A 22,129-nucleotide genomic window follows, 5' to 3' on the forward strand; every position below is an offset into this window, starting at 1 on the left:
TGTAAAACATGTATATATGATGCATGTATATAAAGAAATATACAAAGGACATTTGTCTAGTTCATCAAAAACTATGAAAAGAATGTTTCCTTTTTTTTTCAAGCGATGTTTCGGACCAGAAGTCTTTAACATTTTACATTAATGCGAAAATATGAAAAAGGAAATATCTATTGAAACACATGGCCGCGATGATCCTGGATCGGTCACATGAGAAATTCTACATGGCAAATATTTTTACATTTATGTAGCAGTATCATAAATTATGTCACTGGGCGACGTCGAGGTCATCCTTGATCAAAATTTGCTCAAAACAGCAAAATTGAAACTGTTGCAAGCTCGGTTTGAGTACCTGGGACAAAGAAGGCAACCCTTGTGAAAAAGAAGGCATTCCTTTGTCCCAGGTTTGATTGAACCTGTTCATGGACGGCAGTGGTTAGTGCAAGCTACCGTCCATATTCCCCAGCACTTTTAGCAGAATGAAATATTTAAATATAAAATGTTGACATCATCCGCAGTTGAGTTTATAAACATGGACTTAACGTTTCGAGATTATGCTCTGCACAGCAAATTTTAAATAGAAAAGAATTCACTGTGCAAAATAGAGTAAATAAGAATTTTTCAAAAACGGCAAAATTGAAAAAAAAACAGAATCCCTAAAGAAAGCCCAACATGGCTAAATTGAAAATTGCAGGCTCGGTTTGATTGAGCTTGTTCATGGACTGAACTGCAAAGTGCAAGTCACCGTCAACGCCACCTAGCACCGGCTTAAGCAGAATTCAACATTTAAACACGAAAATGGTGATTTGGAAATTTGAAACATTCGCAGATGTGTTCATACAGCGGTCATCATGAAACCTTCAATGTGGCACAGTAGTGCCATTCAAAGCGGTGTATGACCCCTACACGAGAAATGATGCTATTGGAAGACGACGCATAACGCTTCAAACAATTAATGCTTTAATTAATGCATGATATGTTGCACTTGATATAAGCACATGACACATGACAATGCGATACGATATTTGACTTTTACTTTATAATGCAATGAATAAATAAATAAACAAGAGGCCCATGATGGCCCTAGATCGCTTACCTGTCGATTAAAGCTCTAACTGACAAAGAGAATTAATATTGGTAATTATAACTAAATACCGGGCACATGTTTCGGATATAGGTCAAATGATATAAAATTTTGATTATGCGTCTTAATTATGCATGTAGATTTAATAAAAAAGGGGTCAAAATGAAGGTCAACTTTATTCATCTTCAATGGCTTATCAAATAAAGTATGTTGTTCAATGCTTAAGGTTGCAGCTCCTACCACAAAAAGTAGGTCATTGAATATCGCCGAATACTTATAGATAAAGAACTAAGATTTCACAAACATCCCCGGCAAGTTTCATTTAAACTGACCACGAGCTTTACACTTTGCATTATTGAAGCAGGGCCTCAAATTTGCACAATTTTCCTTGGAAATTTCTTACATGAACACCGCTTTGACGGAAATGACGCATACGTCAAGCTTATTGACCAATCAAAACAAGCGGAGCGATATTTGAAGAACCAAATTTGCGGTGGAGAAATTTTTTAGAAAATTATGTGATCGCACCATTTATTAGCAACTGATCATCATTTTATTTCAGAAATGAAGCACATCAGTTGTGTCGATAATCTATGTAACCTACAGGCCCTTATACGCCACGAATTAAGAGAGCTTGGAGTCAAAGTCCCAAAAGCAAAAAAGTTAAAACGTGGTGGCGGCCAAAAAAATCAGGTGAATATTTCAAGTCTAGATGTGAAATAAATTACATACTAAATTGCAAATTGAGGTGCTTTGATTTTGACAGAAATGCATGACCTTTGTAGCACTCAGTTGAAAACAAAAATCGGCCACCAAAAAGTATGCATAATTTCAGCAAAAGGCAGCAAAATGGTTCAAATCATCAATTTAAAAAGATCAAATGAATAAAAAAAATCTTCAACTTTGAACATTATGATGCATTTTATTTCCATAAATTGTTGACTGGCGGCAGTTTATAGATCCAGTGCACATTAAATTATCTGCTTGGGTTCTGGATTTCTTTTGTGAAATGTTAACATTAAATATGTTCATTCCAGTGGTTTTACTTTTTAGATTTTACACTTGTTCTATTCAGAATTGAACAAGGACTGGAGACTGCATATTTCTTCTCCCGCTACAGATTCTGCTCTTAAATATAAGCAGACAAGTGGAATTTTCCAGCTTTGATACTTTTTGATGATTTCAACTTCGAGTCATTTCAGCTGCAAGACGTATCGGCCCCGGACGTTTTGGCCCTTTACCAAATCTACCCCATATTTAGTTTAGAATAAGTCTAGTCTTACCTTTACATGGTTTATACCAGAATTTTAATGGCATTTCCACAAATGAATTAATAAAAGGAATGAGAGAATTTATTGAATAATCAAACCTGATCAAATTATGATTTTGTAATTGAATGAGGCTAAAATAGTAGTAATCAAAACAAACAGAAAAGAACATAAACTTTATTAAACAAAACAGATTTTTATCTGGTTATTATCGACAAGCATTTTTTTTTTTTGAATTTGAACGATTAAATGGCAAGACACAGAACAATACGTAATCATTACATGAAACAAACATTAATTATCAACAATAGTGAACAACTATTAAATAAATAGTGACGAGCTCCAGCAATACAAAACAACACATAACAGTTAAAAAATTCTACTTTCATGAAATAAAACAAACATTACATTGTAAACACATTTTTTATAAATAACATTTTTTTTACAATAAAAGTGACTTTCAATCAGAAGAATTTTTTAGGTATTATTGTAATTAACTTTGTTAATCTAAAAGTTTTTGCAGTTCATGAATTGTCTTATGAATTTAGGAATAAGTGTCTTTATTTATTGTTACATCTTGAAAAAAATAACATTTATCTAAATAGTTAAATTAAGGGATCGGTAGATAATGGATCATTATTTAAAGATTAAAGTGTCTTAATGTTTGTGTGCCATCAATCAATCAATATACTACTTTTTTACTATTTAAAATATAGAAATTAATTTTTAAATGTAATAAAAAAGGGCCGAAACGTCTGCGGAAAAAGGCTGAAACGTCTAGGGGCTGATTTTTGCACAGGGGCCGAAACGTCCTGTTTGTCTTTTTGATAGTCATATGCTTGGATATTTACCCAATGGGACTATTACATTACCTTAGTCATTTGGTTGATTATAATTTGTATTATTCTTAGACTTTAAATGCATAATGATTTATACATGGAATAAAACTTGAAGGCCTTGCTTATGATAAGCTTTTATATAACATAAATTACGTCAAGAACAGGAAATGATGTAAATTTTATCTTACAACAGGGATTTTTTCCAGGATTTTGGGAACACAACCCATACCCATGGAATTGGGAATTTCAGCGGTGTTTTGTTAAAAATTGGGAAAAAATGCATGACTGAAATTTTGCAGTGTTTAAATGGATGCAAACAATTACCGTCTAGGATGGCATCTTCAAACATTTTTGAAGAAGCCCTTATTTGCAAAGATTTTAGAATTTTTATTCAATATTTTTATTATTTAACTTTCAATTGGGATTTTTTCATGTGAATTGGGAAAATAATATACTATTTTCAATTGGGAATATGACCCAATAACGGCTATAAAATAAGCCAAAAAAAATCCCTGTACAAAGCAAAGTTTATATATTTTCAGGAAGTACATAAAGGACAAATATTTGGAAATTACTTAGCTCATGTACATTGTGTACATGTTCCAGACTGTGGATATGTTGCTAAGTAAGTATGACAGTTATAGATTAAATATGTTTCAAAGATATTTAAAGGATCTTTTTGATGTGATTAGTTTTAGAAATGTTAATTGTTATTCTTGTTGTAAAAAGTCCAAGTGACGAAATATTTTTTAGATATTTTCTTTTATTCCATTTTGTCCATTTGTATAAATGATAACTGGATATGTGAACATGTCAAGATGATACAACATAGTTCTGTGAATAAAAATTGCTATTTAAGTTTATATAAAATTGAGTAAACTGAAATATTTGAAAAAGTATACTGTAAATTATAAAAATGAGAAACATGTGATGTTGCTATTGTATAAGTTTATATAAGGCTTATGTGTACCTAACTATTGTCTAGTGGGAAAAACTTCCATTATTTTTTTACATATCTTATTCTATGTCTTTTAGGTTCCTTGTAGACGCTGCAGAGATAATATTAGAGAATATCGATAATGAAGGTGTGTTTAGGAAGTCTGGGGCTGTCAGTAGACAAAAGGAAATCAAGGTATTAAACAGGTTATACTTGTTTGGTTGTTAATGCTGCTCATATTTTTACATAATTTCAAGGATTGTGTTTATATTTGGCATGAAAGAAAGTTATAACTTATATCAAAACACAGGCCAATATGATTTTTTATCTCCAATCAACTCAGTTTTGATATATATATAGTTATGTCCCTGCCCTTTTTATGCAATTTTGAAGTGAAATTATTGGTTTCAACAGACTAACTTTTGAACAATTTCAATGATTATGTTTATATTTGGCATGCAGAAATATCAAAACTACTCCTGATCAATTTTCATTGCAATCAACTCAGTCTCAATAATTAGAAGCATGATGCCCCTTTTCAGTAAATTTTCTGTGAAATTATTAGTTGGATTAGGATTTCACTGAATGTGTTTATATTTGACATGCAAGTATGTAATATTAAAACACATGTTAAGCTTGAATATCGTTGCAAACTGCTCATTGCAACCTTGATTTAATTTCCTGTACTGAAAATGATATATAAAGTCATAATGTTCATCTTCTATTGCAAATATATTGTATTTTAATCTTTTACATTTGATGGAAATGTCATAATCTGATAATATTAAATTTGCTATATTTCTTTAAGACATATTTTTGTATAATATATCATATTATGATAAATTCATATGTGGAGCTCTTGTTTAAAAAGGGTTGTATGTCTCCACAATTTTCATCTGCTGAAAAAAGTAGTATATATTACAAAGTTATTTCTGACTTTTAATATTCTTCCAGCAACAATTGGAGAATGGTACAGGTTTTGTTGGGGCTAATGTTCATGATGTAACAGCTTTGGTAAAACAGTTTTTCCGGGAGCTACCAGAACCACTGTTTACAAGTACTTACCATGACACATTTGTACGATGTCATCAAATCGAGGACAAAGAGCTTTCAACTCGTGCAATATTGTTACTGTGTTTGTTGTTGCCAGCTGAGCATATAAGCACGCTACAGTTCACCTTGAGACTGTTGGCAAAAATCACGCAACATGCGGAGAAAAATAAAATGGACAGTACTAATTTGGCTGTAGTTATAGCACCAAATATAATGCATGTGAACAGCAAAACAGAAACAATGAAATCGTGTGAGGAGAGGTTACTGCAGGTAGGTATATTTTGTTTGTGGTTATGTGAATGAAGACAGGATTTTGAGAGAAAGACAAAATTAAGTGCATTCTACATAGAGGGGGTGAGGATTGGTTCAAGTAAATGAAATAAAGTTCAAAATTGAATGCACTATGTTTATGCCATAAGGTTGCAGTTTAAGATGACTATATTTTGTATGAAATACACCACTAGGAATAGTAGTTTTTGTACTACTAATCTAGAGATAATAACTCTGTGTTTTGGGCTCAGGCATCTGTGGTATAACTGCTCATTTAGCATGGCATTAAGCTTATGGGTACTTCTCTTTTGTATAAAATAAACTATTGAGAAATAAAAAAAGTATTTTTTTACTAACTATTGAAACAATAATTGATGTCATGATATTTATGATCAGGTACAGACATCTGTGGTAGAATTGTTAATCGAGCATGCAGAAGAAGTTGGAATGATAGATGAACAGATGGCAGAAAAGACTGCATTCATGTCTGAGGTGTTCAGTACAGATGATGAGTTAGATGCCAGTGAAGATAACCTCGATGATACAAAAGAGAATAGGAAGAAAGAGAAAAAGAGGAAAAGAAGTGGTTCCTTCCAAGGTAAACTGTTTTTCCCCAATAACTTTTTATGCCCCCACAATGTGGGAGCATATAGCGTTGCACTTGTCCGTCCGTCCGTCAGTCCGTACCTCCCGAAATCTTGTGAACGCAACTCCTCTTAAACCGGATGGCAGATTTTGCTTAAACTTACAGGGATGAACAACCTTAATGTGTAGATGGTAGTAAAGGAAGGAATTTTCACTGCGACCAAATTTAACAGAATTATGGCCCTTTGTTGATTTTTTCACTTGATACTATGTAGAAATTTTGTGAACGCAACTCCTCTTAAACCGGATGGCAGATTTTGCTTAAACTTACAGGGATGAACAACCTTAATGTGTAGATGGTAGTAAAGGAAGGAATTTTTGCTGCGACCAAATTTAACAGAATTATGGCCCTTTGTTGATTTTTTCACTATATACTATGTAGAAATTTTGTGAACGCAACTCCTCTTAAACCGGATGGCAGATTTTGCTTAAACTTCCAGGGATGAACAACCTTAATGTGTAGATGGCAGTAAAGGAAGGAATTTTTGCTGCAACCAAATTTAACAGAATTATGGCCCTTTTTTTATTTTTTCATTATTTACTATGTAGAAATTTTGTGAACGCAACTCCTTTTAAACTGGATTGCAGATTTTGCTTAAACTTCCAGGGATTAACAACCTTAATGTGTAGATGGTAATAAAGGAAGGAATTTTTGCTGCGACCAAATTTAACAGAATTATGGCCCTTTGTTGATTTTTAGTTTTCAACTTGTGGCACATGTAGTCCAAAAAATATTTGACCTAGAGTCATAAGATTGACAGAACAGTGGCGTGTGGGGGCATCCGTGTCCTATGGACACATTTCTAGTTCTTTTGATGTTTATTGCCAGCTGTAAACATGATAGGCTGTTTGCTGACATATAATAGTCAGGTCACATGGGAGATACTTTCATGAATGCATTATTGTAAATTATGCAATAATTTTTCATTTTATCCAGTAAGCAATACTTTCAGTTATTTTCTGTATATCATCATGGGAATATATTGAATATTTGGCATGCTGTAGAGCTGGCTAGGTATTTCTAGGGTTATATCTGTTATACAGGGTTTGTTAGCAGCATAGCCCAGAGTATAACAAAGTGGAGGAAAAGTACAGATGGTAAAACAAACACCAGTGGTTTCAGTCAGGGCTCTAACATGAGTCATGTGAGTGTAGGGCACACAAGGTCACACCCAGAGCAGTCAGATGATGGTCAGGTGTATCAGTTTACTGCGACTGAGGCTACCCCAGTTGTTAGGAGGAAAAAACCAACACATCTTGCTGAGGGGAAGGCTTTTTCAGCATCTAAAAAGTAAAAAATAATGTTTTACAGTATATTATGTATGTCATCATATCTTAAAAATCAATTTCTTTTTCTTTCTTTCCATATTAATGCCTATCCATTATGTAATATGTAATGATAACATTCTTGATTTAAAGATTTGAAAATATTTCTTATATATGTTTTGTAATAAAGGCAATTGGCTCTAGATTAATTGTGCATGAAGTTAAATGTTGGGGTTTCTCAAACTTAACTCCTGAAAAAGGCAATTATTAAAACAATTGACAAATTTTCGATCTCTGAAATTGTTAATTAGTTCAATTAAATTTCTACAAACCTTTAGTTTTTCCTTTAAACTTGTATCCATTGTTTTATTTATCTATTTATTTATTTGTTGTTGTTGTTTTTTTTCTTCTTCAGAAAAGCTATATTGAATCAGTTACCACAAGGTGCCACTCTTGCCAGTACACCATTCACACCAGCTACTGGGGTGAAAAGGATGGATTTAAATGGTAGGATCATACTTGGTCTATCTTTGGTTGATTATGAATGGAATAGATATCAAGATGTTAATTTTAAACAGGTTTTTAGTTCATCTGCTGTCTACAGTAAAATTCACTCAAGATTGGGTTTTGTAATCACTATCATTTCTTACCTGTTTTAATATTCTTTTCTTTAAGAATAGTTTCCTCTCAAATTAAAAGGATGTGTCCCAGCTCTGGCAAAAGCCCTAAATTACGTAATGTTTGGAAAGTTCATTTATATTCTTTTCTTCCTATAAGAAATATAAAATTCCCATTTGTGTATGCTAATTTCATCAAAAACATAGAATTTCACAAAATAATTTGTAATGCAGGTGTGAAACGTGGGGTTCATGATACTCCCAGCATGCCACCACGACCTTACATGACACCTAGGCACAGTATGAAAACACCGAGGAAAAAGTTGACATTGTTCAGTCCTGCAAGCACAACTAAGAAGAAGAGGTATATTTGTACTAACTACATGTATCTTTGTTTTATTTACTTTTTTCCATAATTTTATTATATTATAAATATAACTCTGGTTGAAGAGTTCAACATTTTACTAAATTTCATTTGTTATAATCTGTATCTTGTATTTACCTTTAATTGAAAATATGGAGGATATTGAATGAGCATAAGTTCAATACTAAAGTTATTGGATGAGATAAAATGAATCATATAATATGAGCCTTTGGTGAGCATATTTTTTATTCAATAAGTTCAATAAATTTAGTATTGAACCTACATGTATATAATATTATATTTATCACATATCCAAAGTGAGAACAGTTTACAGTCATTTTTCATTAACACGCCTATAGTGTGATGCCAACAGTAGTGCATTTTTACACTACTTAATAACACCAATGACGTCATGTTGCATTGGTATTGCTAGTGTAATATTGTTTTTATTCAAATGGCTTAATTATGTTCACTCCTGAACTGTGGATTATGTGATAAATATATATTTCATTGTGTACTATATCTAATTAACCTATGTTAAGCTGTTATAAAATATAGGGCTATCCCAATACGTTCATATTTTCTCAGATTTGCTCCAACTAATTCAATTAAGAATAAACAGAATATATAAAAAACAACAACTTAATGCTTTTGCAAAACTCAAAATATGCAAATTGCAGCAATATTCTTATAAACAAGCTTAACGTTTTGAGCTCAATTCATGTGTATGCAGTAACACCAAGTGTATTGAGCTTTTTTCTCTCCCTAGTCAAGCTTACAAAGTTTAATATAATCTTAATTTGATGTTAAAGATATATCTAAAAATATTTTTATATATATACAGAATTGAGGTTTTTCACTTTCTTTTTCTTTTAGGGCTAAGTTTACCACAAAGTTTTCTTTGTGTTCAGTAGGTTTCATTTAAGAAATAATACCTTACCTATATAACTGCTACTGTACAGTATATATAATTTCTCAGTAATATTTGACTGCTCTATGTTTTTAATCTCCTTGCATACTCTACAGTTACTGCTTGTTTTAGAATGATGTTTACAAAGTTTTATTCAAGATTTATTTTTATCAATCTGACTGCTTTCTACTCACTTGCAACTTGAACACTGCTGTGTAATTATTACAGTCTTAGGCTTCTTAGATTTAAAACATTGCTCTGCAGACATTTTCACAAAAAATCTTAAGTTAAATCTTAAGTCATTTTCACAAAGCCACTCGTAAGTTAAAATTTTATCTTAAGATAATCTTAAGATAAAAAATTCACTCACGATAAATCTTACGATAAAAACATCCCTAGCAATGTTCATTTGATATTGATAGGCATGTTCTATATTTGATTCCGGTTTTAAAATTTAAGTAATAAAGAGCTTGAAATATGTATTGAACACAATCAAATTTCAATAAGAACAAAAAAATGATTCAAACTAATATATTTTCTATCTTGATTGAAAATAATTATATGTATCTAAGTGATTCAGCTACGTTATTGCTAAGGGATTAATAAATAAAAAGGTGCCACTAGTACATGATGGCAATAAAATCGAACTCACAAAATTGTATAAATTATTAGTTTTCAATAATACTACAGTATAGTTCACATTTAAACTATTCATAACCCTCTTCATCGTGACATCAACAAGTCATGACGTCACAAATGTTTATGTTGAAAAATAATTATACCTTAATTTGTGTTATTTATAACATATTGTTTGCTTTATATATATTTGTCCTCCAATTTTTTGTTTGTTTTATTCAGATTAGGTAAGAGATACATGATATTTTACCCTTAAGAGAGAAAAAATTACACTTACGAACGGGGAACACCTATCGTAAAGTTACGACAGATTTTGCACTTAAGATAGTCGTAAGATTTTTTGTGAAAATGTCTGCAGAGCTATAACATGGTTTTAATCAGCTCTGTATTACAAAATGACCATGGGGTAGTCTATACATCTGTCAGAAGTTGTAGTCAGTAGTCCTCTTTAAATTTTTAAATTGTGGAATAAAAGATCATCCAATTTGTTACAGAGAAGTGTTTTTTTCCAAAGTTTAAGATTTTGTTCTTGAAAGTCACTATTTAATTTAAGATTATATGTAAGCACTTATAAGCAGTGTTTTACTTGCACAGGGTGTAGGTTTATATAACCTGTATTCTCATAGATAATGTAATCACATTGGTTCATGGTTATTTATTAGAGATTGGAGACTAATACATATGCAGGACTTTTATGATTTTTTGTCATAAGTCAATGAAAATTTGAATGGAATATAAGCCAATCAAAATGTCTCCAAATCTCAAATTCTTTGACTCTGAACACTTTGCATGATTAGATTTTCTCCATGTTATTTTGTTGTGCAAAAAATTGAATGCAAAATTTTTAGAAATGTTTGTATTTTGAAAAACCTATGCCCAGGTAGGGAACTACAGATTGTAATGGAGAAAGTCTAATTTTCTGTGTAATCATTATCCTAATCATCATTGTGTATCGTTCATTCATCATCAGGTATTCATCAACAACGAACCTATCTTTAAACTCTGCTGGTAAGAAAACGGGAAAATCAAAGGGAATATTTCGCCGGCTGAGCGGTAGCAAGGGGGACCAGGTAGCGTATTTGTTGTCATTGCTTAATGTGACTGTTTTGTTAAGTTTGTGTATGGCTTTAGTGAAAAACATTGCCCATTTAAGGCATGAATTACATGAATAATGATGTCCCACAAAGTCAAACTATATGAACATAAAACTATTTCCCAAATGCTGAGGCATTTGTACAAAAATCTTTGTAAAACCTGGTGGATAGTTGAATTTCCAACTCCCACATGTGAAATGGACTTTCCTCTGGATATTATTTTGCCAAGCTTTACCTATTAGAGAAGTAAATGAAACAAAATCAACTGTTCATGACGATAAATAACTGTTAAAGATTGACTTGTTGCATAATTTTTGTATGTGTTGTGTCGTTATATGTACAAAGTTATGTTGCTATGGCTATTGCTTAGTTTGCAAGGGAATTGGCAATTGATTCAATGTTGTCAAAACATCACTTGCTATTGGCTTATAGTCAGTTTTTACTTAAGCATCTCTTGCCAAGTTCTTTATTTCACAGACATGAAATGATAAGATGCCCCCTGCTACTTGCATTTATTTCCAATAAAGTCACATAACAATTTTATTTTAATGATAATTTTGGGCTTTTGCAATGGGCATGGCATTGACTTAAAATGACTGCAATGGCTTTAAGTAATATTTTAGTTTCTATTCCAGATATTCATTTGATAACCCTACTTTCTAATGTCATTTATAAGTCGACCAGCTTAATTATCCACCGCAAAATGTTGATACCCTCAAAAATTTCTGAATTGATTAAAAAATACTGTTTATTGATAATGAAAACATACTGTCACTTAATGGATATAATTCTCTGGTAACCAAAGTCTGTACATAGCTTACTGAAATATGATACTGCATGTTTGTAACAATGTTTTTCATTGGACAAGAATTATTATGCCATTTATATTAATTGTATACATGGCATTTGCGTATTTATGAATTGTTTGTATTTTTTTCCCAAAGAAAGTGATTAACTTACTGTTAAAATGTTATAAGGACTTGCGATAGGTTTTATGGTTGTGTGTGTCTATTGTTTGCTATTTAACCCATGGGGGATATAAGCTTGATGCCATATAACCTGTCTAATGTTTTCTTCAGTCATGACATTTTTTACCATGAATAGTTTTGTTTATATAATATTTCCAGAATGACATATTGCTATTTAGGCTATAGGTAGCTATTAAATTCACATCATTTACCTGACACACCATTCTGTGTTATTCTGTAGGTGCTGTTTTTTTTTGCTATATGTACATGTATATACAAAACTGCCTAATGCTTGCTTGATCTGAGTAACCAGATTAACAATTAATCATACAAGAGTATATTTGTTTACATACAAAATGTCAACATACTAAATAATGTAAATACTTGATTCACAACAAAAATCACTTTTAATTATTGAAACAGAAAACTTGCATCCAAAATTTAGACAATTTTGTGTTTACTCTATCAATCCTATTTGTCTTGAAGGATTTTCTTTTAAACTGGGTTCAGATGTTCACCTGAACAAATTGATATGCAGAATTCATTCCCCCATTATGCTGGTTCAAGGTCACACTTGAAGGTCAAATGTCAGATAATCTCTAGACCCCTCTATAGATCCTTTACACCTTAAAGGATTTTCTTCGAATATGTCCCTGCTTTGTAACTGTTGTTTCAAGGTATTGGTCACATTGCATAAATGTTCATCTTGAAAAATAATGATAAATTGACCAACATAAAATCTTGTGTCATATAGATGGTAATGGTTTTTGCCACTCCTGTACTAGCTCTAGTTTTATGCTGTTATTTCTGTTAAATCTCGAACAAAATCAGGAGAAGCTTTTAGTAAATGGCAAAATTTTAGGTATTTGTAATAATGATATTACATTGATTAAATGTAGTGAAATCTTTAGAAGTTTTGGCAGTGTATATTTCAATGATACTTTATTGCATTTCTGATAGATTTCGCTAGAAAGAATAGAATAACACAAGATATACATGTGTGATTATATAATTCTGCTGATAGAATGTCTTAAACTCTTTATGCTGTATCATAATCATGCAAAGTCTGTCTTTCCTATTTAAATGTATGTATAATATACAAAAGTTATATGCAGGTATCAGGGTTGCAAAGTAATGGCAACAATGTTAGATAAAAAAAAAAATCATTGTATAGCTTTTATCTTTGTGATGATTAAGTTATTCATATTTTTTTTATTGTCACATGTTTTTAAATAAATCTTTTAAACAATTTTCTAGTTTTCAAAAAAATGGTGACATTCATAAGTCATCACTCCTTGCCTTGTATTGTGACATTGAAACTTAAAGGCCCAACTGGACTATAAAAGCCAGTAGATGGCGCTAGGGCAGGTTTCTTATTAATTTTATGCATGCTTCACTTCAGGGACCCTTTTTCAAAGATTTAAGATTAATTACCAAATGCATTTAAACAACACTTGGCATGTATGTAGGCATAGATATTCTTGATATAGATTGACCAAAATTATTCAAAATAAAACTTTGTTAAGTGTGTTTCTGGAAAAAAATACTGGCTGTCAAATTTGAAATTTGAATTTCCATGGGAGGAGCCAACTGATCATTACAGGTCATGAACCTTCAGTAGTAAACAGATGCACGTGGCAGTGTTTATTTCAGTGAGAGAGATTTGTAGCAGACGATATATATATTTCAGGGAGAGAGATTTTCAGCAGACGACACATTCGAATGCTGAATACATGATAAGAAAAAACAATAACTTTACTGATCTTACTTTATCAAAAAGTATTTATATCCAACAAATTTACAATAATCCATTAATCTATGATTTTTTTTAATTTCAAAGTACTGATTAAACTTGTATTTAAATGGTTTAAACTTCATGAAAACAGTAAAAGTAACTTCCAGGTATAGTTCATTTACACAATATATTTTGTTGTAAGTATCTTGTAGTCAAAATAAAATTTCACAAATGTTTATCATTTGTATAAAATTTTTATATATTAATAGTTTAAAAATGTTTTAAATTCCTGTCAAGATCATTTTTAGCAGTTTTTCCTAAAAGAAATGTCCCATGTAAGGCACATCCTTTGGATTTGGATATAGTTGTCTGGCTTGATGAAAAAAAACTGACTTCAAAAATAATATCTGGACAAGATGGCTTGATAATGTCTTTTAATTAATCTGATTAACCTGTGAGTTATATAAAACATCCATTAAACCTCTCCTGTGTAAAATCAGCTGTTTGTTTACATTCTCTCTGTAGGTTAACACTGCATTCTATTTTTAGCTCATGGTTTATAACAGACAGTTTTACACCACTGATTAGTCACACCCACAAATACTCGCTGCCGCGGCAGCGAATGTTGCCCCTTTAAGTAAATGGTTCAAACTTTCAAAATAGTATAATTTATCAACATTTGATATTTAGACCCAGTCAAATTAACTATTTTTCTATATTTTTCAGGCTTTCCCAGTACAGAAAGCTGTCAGTCATAACCAGATCGGTCACCGTTTAGCTACAAGTCCAACATCTACAATCAGTGTAACATCAGTTCAAAGTTCAACCTCCGGTAAACAGCCGACCAGTAAAAACCTTAAAGATGATTCTCCAATAGCCGCTATTGCCCAAAACTCATTCTCAGCTTCCATGTGCGAGCAGTCAATTATTTCTACCTATGACGAAGAAAGTAGATCCTTAAATGAAGGCTTTATTATGAACGAGGAAAAAGATGGAGACATAACTCGGATCATGTCAGAACCGGCCATTGCTGGTTCACATGATCCGGGAGAATATGTCATGTTAGATGATGTATTCGCCAGAGAAAGTGTTTCAGATTCTACTTTTCTTAGTTCAAGGAGTAATGAAACCCCTAAAGGTCACAGCAGGTCATTTTCTGTGGATAGTACTTTAGACGGTAGTACAAGGAAATCGAGTCTTCGTAGAGGGGGTCCGAATTCTATCAAAGTTGGACTTCTTCAGGGTGATCACAGTGAAGTAAACAAATTGCGGCGTAGTTTCGGTCTTGATAAATCAGAAATTGGTTATCCTATTCCAGTAAGCGTAGCTAATGTTGAGGATGATAACAACTATATACAGCTTGACAACAGCTTTGATCTTCTCAATACCCAACCAAGAACAGAACGAGCAGTAAATGATGGTGTGAATTCTGGAGAGACATGTAATAACTCACCTGGATCAGTGTCAGAGTGTAAGTCAACTGTTAGTTCAACAACCAGTTTAACTTCGAATGGAGCTAAAAACAAAGAAGATGGTTATGAATGTGACAATGAGTCAGAGGCAGGATTCTCTACAGTATCTGGTGGGACGGCCATTTTTAAACCTAAAATGTGCCTTCAAACTAAACTTAATGAAGAATCTAAAGAAAATAGTGATGTTAATGATGAGATAAGGAAGACGTTGGCGCAGCAGAAACAAGAAAGTAAAGACAGTTTACTAAGTGAAGCATCCTCTACAATGTCACCTATTATGATGTTTAAGGAGCGAGAACTAACAAGATCTATATCTGCTGACAGTGGGAAGGGTTCTATGTATGAAGAACAGAGAGAGGAGTGTGGCAATGCTACACTAGACTCTATCTCAAGCTCACTAATTGACAAGGACAGTCCAATGGTAACTTCAAAACCTACAGAGATTCTAAGTCAGGTTGACAGTGAGGTTCAGATGGAAGTAGATACTGTTGACCCAACAGAAACAAAACTTGATCTGAAAGTTAGCGATGTTGAGGCATCAAAACCAACTCTTGTTCACCAGAAATCAGTGTCCTCGCAAGATCTTATAAGGGATGAAAAAACACCAACTCGAGTCTCACGGTCCAAGAGTTTACTTGAAACTAGTATATCTGCTAGGAAGAGCAATGCTAAACCTAATCTTCAAATCTCAGCAGAAACGCACAAGTTGCTTGCTAGAGCCGGTTACATTAAAGAACAGAAAGAGGATTTTCAGATGGAGTCGGATGATTTTATAGTCCCTGCTTCGTTTCCATTCATCAAGCAGGCAGAGACTTTGAATCCTAGAAGAGAAAGTATCATTGCCCTACAAAAGAATAATGCGGGTAAAGTAAAAAGTAATGTAAAACAGTTTGATCGTATAATATCAAGTGGGGTTAAAACAGAAATCGAATCTCGGCATGCTTCGCCATTCAGGTTCCCAAATTCAACTACGCGTAAACGTGGCACAACACGTCTTAAAATTCCCTCAGCATTTAACAGAACAGATCTAGAAAATAGTATGAATGTATCCATTGACTATTTTAATACTTCAAAGGATAAAATGTCGGCTGGTACTGCTGTGTTACCAATATCAACACAGATGATAAAACCATCGGACCCAGATTTTAATTTGAATGAAGGGGCAGAGAATCAAAAATGTGGACTGAAACGTAAACCTAGTATATACCATGCTGAAAAAGGTGGAATTGTTCCTCCATTAAACAAGTCTAGAAATATAAGTGGTAGCTTAAATACTACAATAGAATCTTTGGAATGCGAAGAAAATAACATGTCCTGCGATAAACTGAATGATGCAGTTTTTACAAATGACGTTAAAGGAAAATCCAGCTTTCTGGGCGGAGTTTCAATAAATCTTGATCAATCTTTACAAGACACTAATGATGTTTGCACACCACGCTGTGAGAAACAGCAGCTAAAACTGGATAAAGAGAATGACGCACAAAGTTCATTTAATAAAATGCCAGACTTGAAACAAACATTGTTATCCACGCCTATATCACTAGATACGATTGCATATAGAACGGCCTCAAATAAAACACCCATGGAAATATTCAAAACAGTTCAGTCACCTCGATCTCCTATAAAACCACTTAAAAGACTAGGATCCTCGCCACACTCCCCAAGAGGTAAGGTGATGAGGTCACCGAAAACTGTCAAAAGTAACAGACGTTCCTTGTTGACTACCATAGCACAACAAAATGAAGACTTTGAAAACCTGTAAAGATATCTTACCAATGTTTGACGCCCTTTTTTTAATTTATTTAAGCATGCTTGTTCTTAGATGATCCAGTATACCTACAGAAATTTACTATGTACAAACATATTATAGCAGATAATATGAGCATTATTTAATCATGTATAGAAAGTATCTCTGTTAAACAAAGGGGATTGTTTGATGTTTATAATTTTGTATATTCTATGAAATTTGCCTGAAAATGTTTGTTAATGCCTGTACTTTTTAGTTGAAACACATTTAAATTTTTAGCTTATCTTAAACTGACACTGAAATCAAAATTGCTATGTGATATTTACTCAGAGGGACAAGTGAATTGTAGCTCTTATTAAAGTACCATTTTGGTTTTAAGTGAATATTTTCAAATGCAAAAAGTTTTATAGCTGTTTTGTTAAATTGTTCATAATCATAAGGTTCTTGTTTAAATCCTTACCACGCTAAATATCTTAAATGGACTTGTCCATCATTTAATCTGGACAAAACCATTCATCATTTTTAGGGAAAATTTTAAGATATTGACTGAATAGTGAACAGTGCAGACCATGATCAGATGGCATGGCATGGGTAGCATTAATTGTGGCAGTTTATCTGTGGCTAATATGCTATTATTGAATTTTACGTTGCATATTTTGCCACCATTTTTTTTTGTTGAAGAGTTATACATAAATATTAGAAAAATCAAATTATATGGAAGTGAATTTTCAAGATAAGTTGATATGTTATAGATAATTGGGAGCATAGTGAAGGAAAGAGTTATTTAGAAACCAGTCTTGAGTGTTCAGCTCCATGATTGGTCCATTTTAAAAAAAAACTACTTGTAATTTAAACCAAACAAACAACAGGAATTCTTGGACTGGTTCCACAATTTTAAGGGATGGTATTCTGACCTAGCATTCTTCATGGACAGTATAATACATGACTGTATGATGGTTATATAACTTACTTTTATAAAATTCTTGCTCATACATTTTTAAATGGTGCTGAAAGTTTAGAGTGTGGTTAATACACCTAGGACTTTATATACCTTTGTAAATAGAGCTTTTATTTTTATCTTCCTATCCCTCTCATATTGAGTGTTGTATTAGTAAATATTTGTGTATATTTTTAATCAAATTTTCATATAGTATGGATTGTTATGTACTATTTTATGTGTTTTATATCTTTTCTTTTTTTTTCTATCTGCAAGACAGAAGTGGAATGAAGAGTGAAATTGTGTGCATTAGACAATAGGTGATAAACTGTATAACAATGTAATATTTTTTACACTTTTTACTGCTTCACACAATCATGACAATATAAAATGAATTGATCTCATACAATTTTATACCCTTGAAACATGATGCACACCTTCGTAACTAAAAATGTTAATGAAGTAGGTGCCACATTTTTATTTGCCCAAAACAATTTCGGACATATTATGTTATACACCCTGGCGTCCGTCCGTCCTTCAGCGTCCGTCCGTCTGTCCGTCCGTTAGCAGTTTGGTTTCCGGAGCATAACTTAAGTTCCATTTGGCCCACAATATTCAAACTTCATAGGATGATTGTCCATATTGGGTAGAAGACCCCTATTGATTTTGGGGTCATAAGGTCAAAGGTCAAGGTCACTATGACCTTAAAACTGAAAACAGTTTCCGGAGCATAACTTAAGTTCCATTTGGCCTACAGTGTTCAAACTTCATAGGATGATTGTCCATATTGGGTAGAAGACCCCTATTGATTTTGGGGTCACAAGGTCAAAGTCACTATTACTTAGAAATTGAAAACAGTTTCTTGAGCATAACTTAAGTTCCATTTAGCCCACAATATTCAAACTTCATAGGATGATTGTCCATATTGGGTAGAAGACCCCTATTGATTTTGGGGTCATCAGGTCAAGGTCACTATTACTTAAAACTGAAAACAGTTTTCGGAACATAACTTACAGTCACAAGGTCAATGTCACTATTACTTAGAAATTGAAAACAGTTTCTTGAGCATAACTTAAGTTCCATTTAGCCTACAGTGTTCAAACTTCATAGGATGATTGTCCATATTGGGTAGAAGACCCCTATTGATTTTGGGGTCACAAGGTCAAAGGTCAAGGTCACTTTTACCTTAGAATTGAAAACAGTTTCTGGGGCATAACTTAAGTTCCATTTGGACCACAATATTGAAACTTCAAAGGAGGATTGTTATTTGAAGGAGTTAATACTTTATTTTACTCCCCTGTCTTACAAATGCTTCATCTTTACTAAAAAAAAAAATCACTTTCGGGCATATAATGCTCCGCCTAGCGGTGCTCTTTTTCTTTATATAGTGATGTCAAAAGTTCAAAGAAGAAAAGGGCAAGTTAACATGAAAAGTTATTATAAGATAGACTTGGTTACAAACTGTATAAATTTCTTATTGCCATTATGACTGAGTTTAGTTACGATGCTTTGGATTCCTTGTAATTTTTGTGGGCCTCTTGTTCATTTGTAGAAAGATTCATTGATTGCTTCAATTCATTTGATATTTTTCATTGAAAATATTTCATTATTCTATCTGAAAGTAATGTTTTAGTTCGCACATTTTGAATTTTATTATCAGCTTTATTTGGTTGAATACTTTGCAAATATTTTGCATATTATGTTTAAAAATGGTAACATTCTGATTAAAGAATTCAAGATGCAAGTTGATGCAAGATGCAAGTTATATAAACAATTTCATGACATTTGTTTGTCAGTTTAGTGAGTTCTAGCATGTCTGGTATAATTTCCCATCTCCATTATTGTTTTTCGTATAATACAAAAATATCCTTTTGCATATTAACCATGTTAAATTTTTTTAAAGGACGTGTTCTGCTTAGATCCTGAACTTTCATTTATTAATAATAGGTATTTTGAAATGTTAAAATGCTTATTTTTTTAAAAAAGAGCTAAATTTAAGCAGTCTATTGTGAAGCACCTAGATCAAAGGCTGTAAAGAATTTTTGAAGGTCATACTCATATCTCGGGTATTTGATTGGTAAAAAAACAGCATGTATATCAGTTGACCAATGAAAATTGTGAGATTTGAGGCAGACCACTGAAAATGTTTTACAACCTCAAGGCCTTGTCAGACTTTACTAGCCTTACTTTACTAATGGCCTAAACAAGGCATCTTTGCATGCATTTGATAAGTTAATTCACTGTGTAAGTCATCAACTTTGCATTCTACATCTATTCAGTATATCATAACATGCAAGCAAGTATTATAACTTGTAACAGTTTTCATAAATCTCAATTAAAAAATAGAAATCCAGATCATTATTTTTGCTTCTAGTCAAATCATGGGAAAAATCATTGGGTTATTTAAACAGGGTTTTGCTTCTGCTTTATTATGGTGAATGGGTTCTTATGGCTAACTTCAGCTTAAGGTTATACATTTGTCATACCTTCATGATATTTATAGTTTGAGACTTACAGTACTGTCAAATACAGATCTATCAAGTAAGTTAAGATCACTCTTACAGATGTGGACAAGAACAAAGCCAAAAGGTCAGCTTAGTCCTGTCTTCAAACAGATATTAGGTACACAAACTGCTGAGTTTTGGTTGAATTTATGCAAGGTATGGATTGAAAACCTTAAATGTGTCATTTCTATGCAATGTTATAACATTTGTTCCATTTATGTAACAGTAAATTTATGAAGAAATGTAACATTAAGATACTGAAATATTCAAATGAAACAATCAAGAGGTAGCAGAAACCTAGTGGTTTACTTTTTAAGAGCCTACCTGTTAGATATTTCGCATGTTATTATTAACTACCTTTCTTTGGAAGGATCTCGGGGGTCGAAGTGGTCAAACCCAAATTTCTTTATTATTTGATATCAGCAGGGTGTGTCCTGACAATGGACTTTCAAGTGATAATTATACAGTTAAGTTTTTACATATTAAGCTGGAACATTTTTTTAAACATTGAGATTTATTAGCTTTCTTACCTTAGATGTATTGGTCAACAAAATTATTATAACTAATTGTCAGTAATTGTATGTTTATCTTATAATGTAAAGAAAGCTTTCTGCACATCTGTGTTAAGCATCTTACAGTGCCAGTCTAACAATGTTTGTCTTGATCTAGTCTACATCTTTTGCTCCACAATTTCTTGTACATGTTAGTCTTTGCTGAATAATCTATCATTAAATCATGCTAACATATATTGTGTTTTATTATATTTGTTTCCAATTAAGATAGGGTAATAGTTTTAATGTTTTGTCCATTATTTATCTAATCAATTGGCTGTTAAACAGCAGGCCGTGTATAGTTACAATTTACACATTGCCAACAAACAGAAGCTGGTGTGGAAATAAAGCTATCTACATGAAATTACTTAAAACATTAGAAAATTATGGCTTTATAAATTTCAAGTGCAAGAAACTCAAAATGTGTACCAGACCTATGTTGTCAGTACAAAACTAGGCAAAACATCAATGACCATCATCCACATTTGATATAGTAGATTGGATTTACAAATTATATGATATTCCTAACTGGATTATTGATGTCAACAAGAAAAGTTATAATGACTGACTACAAACCAGTTTTATATTACTGAATGTAATCCAAATTGCTTCTACAGATATTACTATCCTGTACTGTCACCTAGATGACTGAAACATTTCAAGATTATCTAAAAAATGGTTATACCAATAACTTGTGTCATAGTTTCAGATCATATCTTACATAGGTGTTCCATTGCAGTCATTTTGATTGTACAATAACTGCACTTTTAATCTATTTTTAGTTTAATGTTCAGAGTATATTCCTTTAATATCTTGTTCGTAATTGTCTGATTCAAGTACGCCAGTTGATTGATATAGTTAAAATTATGTTAAAAGGTTGTTGGGCTCCAGTGGAGCTTTTAAGCAGCACTCGAGACTGCACACCTTCAGATTTACACCAACTTAATACAATAATTCCAACAAGAAAACACTAGCCTTTACTTTATTAATGGAATAGACATATGGTGATAAAAACAGTAAAGTCATATTTTGAACCCTTGCCATGCTAAATATCCTTAATAAACATGTCCATCTAGACAAAATCCATTCATCATATTTAGGAAAATTTTAAATCAAGTACAGTGCGGACTATGATTAGAAGGCAATGATGTGTCCGTAGATCTTGGTCTATACTGGTTGCAAGAATGGTTTCAGCTGCCACTAGCAGACTGAGGGTTAAACAAGATAACAAATCA

General features: G+C 32.4%; 1 protein-coding gene across 3 annotated transcripts; it reads left to right on the forward strand.

The window, feature by feature from the left end:
* Window positions 1–1,519: 1,519 nt before the first annotated feature.
* Window positions 1,520–17,476, forward strand: LOC132741452 (rho GTPase-activating protein gacU-like). Of its 3 annotated transcripts, none has more exons than XM_060729616.1 (10): window positions 1,520–1,774; window positions 3,728–3,813; window positions 4,224–4,320; window positions 5,080–5,448; window positions 5,845–6,046; window positions 7,138–7,384; window positions 7,775–7,866; window positions 8,211–8,340; window positions 9,217–9,250; window positions 14,410–17,476. In XM_060729616.1, exons 1-10 carry the CDS (start codon window positions 1,646–1,648, stop codon window positions 16,915–16,917), a joined length of 3,894 nt encoding a protein of 1,297 aa, XP_060585599.1. In that variant the 5' UTR covers window positions 1,520–1,645; the 3' UTR covers window positions 16,918–17,476. The 3 variants fall into 3 exon arrangements, with proteins under 3 accessions (XP_060585599.1, XP_060585597.1, XP_060585598.1); XM_060729614.1 differs by lacking the exon at window positions 9,217–9,250 and adding an exon at window positions 10,857–10,956 and having other exon boundaries at window positions 1,521–1,774; XM_060729615.1 differs by lacking the exon at window positions 9,217–9,250 and adding an exon at window positions 10,857–10,956 and having other exon boundaries at window positions 1,521–1,774; window positions 3,731–3,813.
* Window positions 17,477–22,129: the final 4,653 nt, after the last annotated feature.

The sequence above is a fragment of the Ruditapes philippinarum genome, unplaced genomic scaffold (assembly GCF_026571515.1).
Source record: "Ruditapes philippinarum isolate M1 unplaced genomic scaffold, ASM2657151v2 ctg112_1_1_1_1, whole genome shotgun sequence".
Taxonomy (NCBI): Eukaryota; Metazoa; Mollusca; class Bivalvia; order Venerida; family Veneridae; genus Ruditapes; species Ruditapes philippinarum.